This window comes from Toxotes jaculatrix, chromosome 19 (assembly GCF_017976425.1).
Source record: "Toxotes jaculatrix isolate fToxJac2 chromosome 19, fToxJac2.pri, whole genome shotgun sequence".
Lineage (NCBI taxonomy): Eukaryota > Metazoa > Chordata > Actinopteri > Toxotidae > Toxotes > Toxotes jaculatrix.
The window spans coordinates 21247702-21257737 of NC_054412.1; the positions used below are offsets into that span (position 1 = coordinate 21247702).

At 42.0% G+C, this 10036-nt stretch overlaps 1 protein-coding gene across 1 annotated transcript; it reads left to right on the plus strand.

Moving 5' to 3' along the window:
- Positions 1 to 6172: 6172 nt before the first annotated feature.
- ptger2b (prostaglandin E receptor 2b (subtype EP2)) lies at positions 6173 to 9433 on the plus strand. The gene is made up of 2 exons (XM_041064651.1): positions 6173 to 6980; positions 8957 to 9433. The coding sequence occupies exons 1-2, from the start codon at positions 6180 to 6182 to the stop codon at positions 9203 to 9205; spliced, it is 1050 nt and encodes a 349-aa protein (XP_040920585.1). The 5' UTR covers positions 6173 to 6179; the 3' UTR covers positions 9206 to 9433.
- Positions 9434 to 10036: the final 603 nt, after the last annotated feature.

Below are 10036 nucleotides of genomic sequence, written 5' to 3' on the forward strand. Positions count from 1 at the left end.
TGATCCTGTCAGAGTGGAGTTTTCCTCCAGTGCTGATCCAGAGGAGAACCTCCAGAGGAGAGCAGGCCCATTCCTGGGTGGCAGAAAAGGTGGTGTTAGGACACAGAGGCTGGGAGGTCTGGTGCTTGTGGCCAGCGACTAGACCTCTCTGTGTTTTGGCAGCCAGCCCAAACTGTTTGTTTTACGATACCAGCCCACTCATTCCCAGGAATAGGGCCATGTGGTCTGCTGGAGCAACCAGCTTTTAGCTGATGTTCTTCAGGAACTATTTTCATTCCTGCACTATACACAACCACTACAGCTAAATACTGTGGTCTTAGACAACAAAGTACAACAAAATGTCTGTTTGTTTGCATTTGTCTTTTTCTAAAGTGGGTATATAAATAAATACACAACCATACAGCCCCAAGCTGTAACCTTGTTTATCATGCATACTGAAACAAAATGAGAACATTAACTAGTGTGCTGACTCAGTAATAGCTGAAAGAACTCCTGTGTGATCAACACAAAGCTGGTCTTCATCATTTCACACCCATTAGATGCTGTTCATTTATCAAGAGGGCACATCAGCAATTTGGTATTGCATTCATAAGTTTGGGGACTTGGAGATAGACCAAGAGATAACCCCTGTGACATCATCAGGGTTATCTTGTGGGACTTGACAGAGCTCCTCCAGAGCCACAGAAGAGATCTGACTGTCTGACCAGCAGAGTAGAGCTGACTATGACTGACACACTTCATGCCCCTGAAAATGCACAAACAACTCTTCAGTCTGCTGAAATTAAGCTGTTGTCACAGTGGGCATGAACTCTGCTGTTTACTCACACAGAGGTGACCATGAAGTTCTTTCACATAAATACATGGAGGCAAAAGAATAGGCAGCTCCCACAGAGTCATGGAAAGTCATTTTGGCCTGAAAAAGCCCAACTTTCCATTCACAGAACCGCCTGTGGGTCATTCTCTCCCCTACTTAGCGTAACACAGCATAATTACATAACCACACGTAATTACTGCAGTGGAACAACATGGCTCCAGTGTTGGAGGAAGGTCAAGCATGAACAAGCACATGAAGCATACTGAGCTGAGGCTTCACATGCTCAATGCTGCTTGATGAGCTTTAGGAATGAAGGATGAATACATCCTCATTTTGTAAGTGTCCTCAGTTACAGTAAAAGACACTGACAAGACGTTGTCCGTCCACAGCATGTGTCAGAACTGTACAATTTGATTTCCATGAAATGTATCGGGAGAGGGTGAGTCTGTGCTGAGATACAGCTGATAACATTCCAGTAGAGACCCAAATATCCTCAGTTAGAGACAGTCATTTTGGTTAATGGCAACCCTAAGCATAACCTTAACCTTAACCACTGACCCTTATCGGGATTTCAGGTCCCAGTGCTGCACATAGCATCAAAATGAATTTAGTCAACTTGTATTTGAATGGAAGGAGAGGAGCAAGATTCCAGTACAAAGATACAGACAGGAAACAAATTCAGGAAAGAAGCTGAATTAATAAATGTAAAAATATAAGAAGCACAAATGCTTCTATTCAGCTCACAGGGCTCACTGAATGCTTTGATGAGGATGTAAATGACGTGATCCACTGTCTCCACATCTCAACTTAACTGAACACCTGTGTCTTCACAGTGAAAGAAACTAAGAGACAGCTTTTTAATTGGAGTTGTTCGCCGTTGACAGAATGCTGTAGTCTTAAATTAAGACGATACGCTGTACATTGTGAGATTATATAAATCTGGCAGCTGTCAGTGATTTTGCGGTATTGATCCTTGTGATGTGACTCGTAAGGTTGTACACCAATGAGCAGAACTGATTTATGACAATATTTTTGCCTCAGTGAGAGAAAGTGCTTTGATCTGTCAGGTATTAATGTGCTGGATATTTTATCCTTTTTCAGTTAATGTTCCAGAGAATGTACCTTATCATCATACATATCAATATAGTCACATAAATCACATTTAGCATTTCTCCCACATGGAGGACTCAGCCAGCTGTTCCCAGCTGCTTCCAGGCTTTGTGCTCAGATAGTCTAAACATCCTGTTGCTCAGTTCATAAAGTACCACAATAGCAGTGATGTGTGGTGGTGCAAATTTGTGAGTTAAAGAATGTAGCATTAGCGGGTGGAGATAACATTTGTTTTCGCTCAGTTTTTTGCTGAGGCTAGGGTCAGTGATTTGAAGCTCTATCTGCATAAGTAGTTACAGCACAGTTCTAGTGAAACCTGGTGCAGTCTACATGTTGCTCCGCAGTGTTGCTGTTAGCTTGACATGATGGCAGTGAGGGAAGACGGAACAGCAGCACAGAGACTAACACTCCTCCCTCCCCCTGCATGCTGCGGTTCTTTCATTGCTGTGAAATTACATGGCTTCTGTTTGTGGATGGCTGAAAAGAAGTCCAAGCAAACAGAGTGCTGCATGTACTCAGCACTGTTGGAATTTCCAGAGTGAGCCTTCCATGATTGTGGCCGTAGCAGTTACAGCTCTGTGGTCGCTGCATTGAAGGAGCACATCACGTCAGTGATGAGGCTGACAGAGGTCACAGCCAGGGAGACCAGAAGCCTTCACCACCTACACACCAGGGCTTGTTAGGTTTCACAGGAAACATACAACCATGGAATCATAGTCAATCATGATAAACTCTAAATAAATTGTTAACTATTTAACCATGTGACTGACCAATCATCCTTTGCCTAGATGCATCACTTTAATATTTGGCTAAACATATCATTTCTTGTGTTTTACACAAATCTTGATATATTTGTTTTCTAGCTGGTTCTGGCTGCAGCAGTGTCAGGCGAGCATACCATGAGCTTTTAACAATTGTATGAACTCTAATTTCAGTACAATTCTTCATCATTCAAAAAAAAAAGCTTTCTAAATGGGAAATGTGACAGGAAAGCCCAGACCTGAAGTTAATGTTTTGCTTTTTTTTTTTTAATTTGAAAAAGTTAAAGCGTGTATTTGTTGTTTTTGATTGAAAACATCATTCATAATGCACCACGAGCAGCCTTTAAAACAAAAACTTCTCACTGAAAATCATTCAGTTTGATTGGATGTGATTCATACATTTATCATTTACAGTATCACAATTGGTGCGGTTTGTAAATGTTACTGAGGAAAAACCAACAAATAACAACAGTATTAAAACATGTTTACAACTGTGGACAGTACTGTGACAAATCTTGGTCCATGGCGCCATCTACAGGACACAAACTCCACCACATAAACACTGATGTCACTTCCCTCTGAAAATTCAAACACAACTCTTAGAGAACAGTATCACTTTTCTCCTTGTCATTTTTTCTCTTTTATGGTTTCTTCAAAGACATCATTCATCCTGTTTGTTGGTTAAATTAGTTAGTTGAATAATATCTGCCGCTTGATTCATCAGGGTCATGATGGATCAGCGTCCATAGTTAGCTGTCTCTTGCCCAGCTGACTATGGGCGAGAGGCAGGGTACACCCTGGATTGGTGGATTGCACCACCAATCGCAGGGCTGACACACAAAGACAGACAACCACTCACACACACACTCACACCTAGGGGAAATTTTGAGTAGCCAATTAACATAATTGTTGGGGATTGTGGGAGGAAGCCGGAGTACCTGGAAAAAACCCAAGCAGGCACAGGGATAACATGCAAACTCCACACAGAAGAGCCCAGACCAGGGTTCAAACCTGGAACCCTTTTGTTGTGAGGCAACAGTGCTAACCACTGCACCACCGTGCCGCCCTAGTTGAATAATATATTTATGTAAATAATCTTTGAGAAAGTTTACATTAGATATTAATTGGAATTTAACACATTCTAAGCACTTGTTCATCGGAATCTGAAACTAAAACACCAGTAATGTTTGTAGCAGCTCAGTGAAATGTGTCCTCCATCCATCCGTTCATTCATCTTCTGCTTATCCATGTCCAAGTTCCAAAAGCAGCAGGCTCCAGTTACCTCCAGATGTGACGTTACTCCTGGAGGTTCTCAGTGTTTCCAGGATAGATGGGATATGTAGTCCTTCTTGCCTAATCTGGGTGAGGTGACTGTAGTTTTCTGTAGTAGGCTGTAGTCATCTTGGACATTTCAAACCACTGCTATTACTCTGTCCTGAACAAAAAGTTGACAGAAAGCTCTGAATGAACTCTCTTGCTGTTCCATGATGAGCCTGATGAAGCTCTTACTGAAATTAATACATTACATTATGTAAGAGCTGATTCTGTATCAAACACATTTTATTATACAGTTGTAGTTTATCTTTAGTTTAGTTCCATTACCTTGGAAATTCAGGAGATTGTAGCATGTTTGCCTTCTTTTTCACTTGCATCCATCTCCTCTAAGTCCCATGACACGCTGGCATCAGTGGGACACAGTCATGTTTCTCTGAAATGCACAACTCAGTCAGGCACTGGAAGCTCTGCTGTTGATTCTGCTCCATGTTGACATGATTCATCAAATCATTCAAGTTGCCAGACTCCTGTTCTACCACATCCCAAAGCTGTTCTACTGGATTCAGGTCTGGAGACTGGGGGGAGGCCACTGAAGTTCACTGAACTCACTGTCATGTTCATGAAACCAGTTTGAAATGACTTCCTGCTGGAAGTAGCCATTAGAAGATGGTGAACTGTGGCCATAAAGAGATGAACATGGTCAGCAACAATACTCAGATGGACTGTGGCATTCAGACCAGAGTGGTAATGTGGCCCAAAGTGAGCCAAGACAACATTTTCCACACCACCACAACCACCAGCCTGGACTCTTGAGACAAAGCAGGTTGGGTCCATGGATTCATGCTATTGATGCCAAATTCTGATCCTACCATCTGTAGCCTCAGCAGAAATCCAGATTCATCAGACCAGGCTACGTTTTTCCACTCTTCAGATGACCAGTTTTGATGAACCTGTGTCCACTGCAGCCTCAGAACTCTGTTCCTGGCTGACAGCACTGTAAACACCTTGGACAACAGGTGCAGAGGCACAGAGGATGTTTTATATGGTTCAGATGTCAGTCAATTTATTAAATATCAACAGAATCAAAAAGACAAATGCAAACACTATCTAAACTAATCACTTGTGATGTCAGTGACAACAGGAAGTCTCCAGCTTCACTGATCTGATATCCACACAGATGATACCATTTCCTGCAGCAGGCAACATACCACACTGCTCACAACGACCCACTTTAACTGAGGCTTAACTCAAACCTGCTGCAGCCCCTGTTCAGCTGAATTTTCAATGGAATCTGCCTGGGCAAAAGTTCAGGGTTTTTTTGTGTCCTTTAAAAGAAAGCCTAATAGACAGATTACAAAAAAAGAAAAAGAAATCAGTCATCATTTCCTGATTGAAATGAAGTTTTGCCAGAGTTCAGTCTGGAGGACTGTCTCCCTGCACTGAACATGCACTATTTCTGAACTCCACTCATTCTCATCTTTATCCAGTCACGACCTGACATGCTCACCTTTAGCCAATCCCTCATAAGCTGTCAAACTTTAAAAGTCTTCTCAAACCCTTCATTCTGAAGTCTCTTTGTCATGAAGACCTTGAGCTCCATTCCTCATCACCAACCACTACTGTCTCAGCTCCGGGAGAGTCTGGAAGCACGTAATCCATGGTATAGCTTCCCGTGGGCATATGCTTTCTGCTAGGTTCGAAGTGCCAAAGTCTATCCCTCCTGTTCACAAAAAATTGAATTCACTGCAAATTTTCTCATTCTCTTTGATTCCTCTTGCATGTGTCTCTGATTGAACTGAAAATCCTCAGTTTCACTGAGGTTTAACGCAAACCTGCCTCAAACCAGGTTTAACTAAAGTTTAACTTAAACCTCCTGCATTTGTCATTTAACTGAGGTGTAAATGAGGGTGCACCGTTTAACTGAGAATTAAGTCAAAGTTGCCGCAGATCCGGTTTTAAATTAGATTGGCTCAGTATACTTTAACAGAGGTGCAAATGACGTTCAATTGCGGTTTAAAATTAAAATTGCTGCTGTATAACCGAAGATGTGTGTGTGTTGGGGGGGCGCTGACGCGCGCGCTCAGAAGGGGTAATTTATAAGCTCTTGTCAGCAGATCAGATAAGGGGCGGGGCGCAAACCCGAGCTCTGTGTTTCCAACATATGCGCTGATTTTCAGCAGATGCAGCCGAAGTTTACTGGCTCTGATCCCGGGTCCTTCATGTCTGCGGAAAATGAATCAAATTTGAGCTGCCGTGGCAATGTCACCCTGGCCTTCGGAGAACCCATCACCTCGGCGGTGATGTTCTCGGCCGGTGTCGTGGTCAACATCTTGGCACTGGCCCTGCTAGAGATCCGGCGCAGGAGGACCAGCCGGTCCCTTTACCAGATTCTGGTGACTGCCCTCCTCCTGACAGACCTGCTCGGCTCCATCTCTGTCAGTCCTGTTGTACTGTCAGCTTATGCTCAGAACTTGACGCTATTGGGAATGAGTAAAAACATGGAGCTATGCTTCTACTTTGGCTTCAGCATGACCTTCCTGAGCCTTTGCACGCTGTCTATCCTGTGCGTAATGGCACTCGAGCGCTACTTCTCCATAGGCCACCCTTACTTTTACGAGCGGCACCTGAACAAACGCTGTGTTAGTATCACTGTTGTGGTCATCTACCTGGGCAGTATGCTTTTTTGCATCTCTCCTTTTCTGGGTTTTGGTGAACGTTACGTGCAGTACTGCCCGGGGACCTGGTGCTTCCTTGACATGAACCACACGGATGTAAAGAATAAAGTTTACATCGGATTTTACGCATCTTTCATCCTCATCATAATCTCTACCACGGTGGTGTGCAACATATCTGTCATCGTCCTCCTGGTGAGGATGTACAAGAGGGGCAAAGTGCGCCGGAGGAGAGTGGCTGCGCAGTCCCGGTATCACAAGTCTCTGTCCTTGACTGAGGAAGTGGAGCATCTCCTTCCACTGATTATCACCACTGTGGTCTTCATCTGCTGCACCTTCCCCTTAGTGGTAAGAGCTCTGCAAATGGTTGAAATGTGAACAGTCTGGCAACCGTTTAATCGAGCTTGTCATTTACAAAGTCATTGTGTGAATTAGATACCAACAAAACACAGATGGTTCCTGTTGGTGCTTAAATGTAGGTACAGAGGAAGAAAATAAAACTATGTAGAACAACTGGTCATTTTAGGGGAAAGGAAAAATAAATTATACTCCCAAGTACTTTTCCTACATGCTGGCTTCCTATAGGGTGCAGTGCTGGGAAACAAATGTGAAAAAGGGCATTAAATAGTTCAAGTGGTGCTTATTGTAAAATCCACCATGAAGTTTTCCACCATTACTGTGGTGTGAAGGACAGTAGGTGTTTTCTGACCCAAACATCAATCGTGTTGCTGTGTTCTTACCCTTCCTAGTCTATAGTTAACTGGTGCAAATCCCCTAACCAAATTACCAAGGACCAGGTGACATGCAGTGAAGGTTTTTAAGGCCCACGAGGGTCTACAGACTTGGCCATGTTGTTAATCCACCCTGAGAGAGAGAGAGAGAGAGAGAGAGAGAGAGAGAGAGAGAGAGAGAGAGAGAGAGAATGCAGGTTCTCTTTCCTCGTGAACATAGGACAGTGCAGGTTCCACATAATAATAAACATGCAAGATTGAAAGTAATAAGAAGACAACAGTAGGATTAGTAACAGGACTAATAACAATACAAAAAATAACAATAGTAGAACTGATGATATTAAGACTTTTGTGACTGGTAACTGGTCCTTTGGAAACAAATCATTTTACCTGTCAGGTAAACCACAATGTGATGAGATTTTCTGACAGTGTTTTCTTGACATTTTCTGACATCTGCGAGGTTATGACAAAGAGCACCTGTGCACTGTCCCCTTTGCTTTGTTGGTTCTGACTGGGGAGCCCCAGACTACCATAAAAAGAAACCATAGCCTGTGAAATGGCAATTACTAATAGTGAAACCCTTAGTTATAGAAAGAACAAAGAAAGCTGCGTTTCAATAACTGTTCCTTTTCTCAGGTTGATTTTCCAATGGAATCATCCATCTGTCACACTACTACATGAAAATATATGATCAACAAATGGTCATAAACACACAGTTAAAGATGAACCTACCTAACAGGATATAAAGTACGATAGTTACGGTTCCATCTCAACTTGCTAAAATGCTGCTTACAAATCAATTTATCAGTGATGGTAAAAATATAATAATAACATACGTATAAACACTTCATTCAGCATCATGCACACTTTCACATTTGATACCTGAGTACTTCACCACACATAACAGATTGTTGCACATTCAAGGATTCAATAATTCAAGGGGTTTCATTGTCATTTCTATTACACATTTACATGTGAATGAAAATGAAATTGGGTACTGAGGGTAATATCAAGATACACTTAAATATTATAAATACAACAACAAGAAAGTAGCAATGAAAAATGTAATAAAGAAATAAAAAATTAAAATATAAAATAAAGAAATGTAAAATTTAAAACAAAAAAATAAATATAGAAATGTAGGAGGTAGGAAGGTTACAAAAGTACAAGGCACCTAAGCACACGTGTGGAGTATTGTGCAATAATAGTGCGAGTAGTGCAAAAGTGGCTCAAGATGTAAACATGAATGGAGATGAACAGAGACATTGCAGCCTAGGGAACACTACCAGTGTTCAGCTGTCTCGCAGCTGTTTTGAAGAAGCTGTTTTTCAGTCTGGTGGTCCTGCTCCGGATGTTCCGCAGCCTCCTCCCTGAGGGTAGAGGGGCAAAGAGTATGTGTACAGGGTGGGTGTTGATGTGTGGTTGAAGTCTGCTCCTCCTGAAGTCCCCCTCTCTGAACCTCCATGTTGGTACCATTGTACATGGTTGCTAACTTTGCGATGCATCTGTAAGGCCTTTAATCAGCTGTAACTCACCTGACTGTATTTAGTTATAATTATGGATTCTTCTTTTCTCTTTGTTCCCCCTCCCCAGGTCCGAGTGTACGTGAACTTAACAGGCAGCCATGGGAATCAACACAAAGCTGACCTCAGAGCTCTCCGTTTACTGTCATTCCACTCCATCATTAATCCCTGGGTCTTCATCATCCTCCGCCCCTCTGTTCTGAAAGTCCTTTGGAGCTATTTGCACAAACCGCATACGTCCACATTCACCTGGGGGAAGACTGTGAGTTCTCAGAACAAACAGACGGTGGGCTGTAAAGCTACAGAGGCAGGAAAATGAGGATGAATTAGAATTGATATAATAAATCTAATGAATAAATACTTCTAATTTCATTTTCATATAAATTTAATTATTCGTTGATAACAAATATGTAAATAAATGCTAAGGTGTAAAAACCCCTCATGACACATTATATCTATCTATCTATCTATCTATACATACCCACGCACATACATATATATCGTTATACGTCAGACTAGTGCGGACTAGATAGACCGATGCATACGAACTGATGAAGCCCCTTGGATAAGAGGCGAAACGTCTTCCCAGACAAACATATGTCCAGTTGCCTTCGATTCAATTTTCAAAGAGAGAACTATGACCTGGATGAATGAAAACATTCACAGACATCGTTATTCAAGTGTTTATATACTCCTGACGAACTGTTATCCTACATAGACTTGACATTACTGCTGATGATCAACAAAGCATATCAGTCATTTTGATTTTTGAATGAGAGATGGTGGTTTCAATTCATTCCAGTAAACTAATCAAAAATCATTTATCAGCATGGACGTCATGTCTGCATATATCTTTGTCATAATCACAGTGCGTTGGATGTAAAGCACAAACATTTCAAATCAAGTTACCACAACTGGGTTAACACAGATCAGACAGGATGTCAGTTGTAAAGGATCAAAGACTGTGCAGAGGTGAAGTTAGGACGAACACACAATTTTAAAACACCACATCATGCATGTTGAGAGTGCCCTCTGACCACAGACCTCCAAAGATGGAGGAAAGTAAAGAGAGTTAATTAATCAATCTCTTCAACACTCTAGAGCTCTGGCAGATCACTTAAAAGTATGTTTTAACTGTTCACTGCAGTTT

What these genes read in the sequence shown, in the direction of transcription:
- ptger2b (XM_041064651.1), top strand. Translation starts at nt 6,180, where the DNA reads ATGTCTGCGGAAAATGAATCAAATTTGAGCTGCCGTGGCAATGTCACC. An exon ending in GCTGCACCTTCCCCTTAGTG is followed by an intron (nt 6,981 to 8,956) that starts GTAAGAGCTCTG and finishes CCCCCTCCCCAG; the next exon opens with GTCCGAGTGTACGTGAACTT.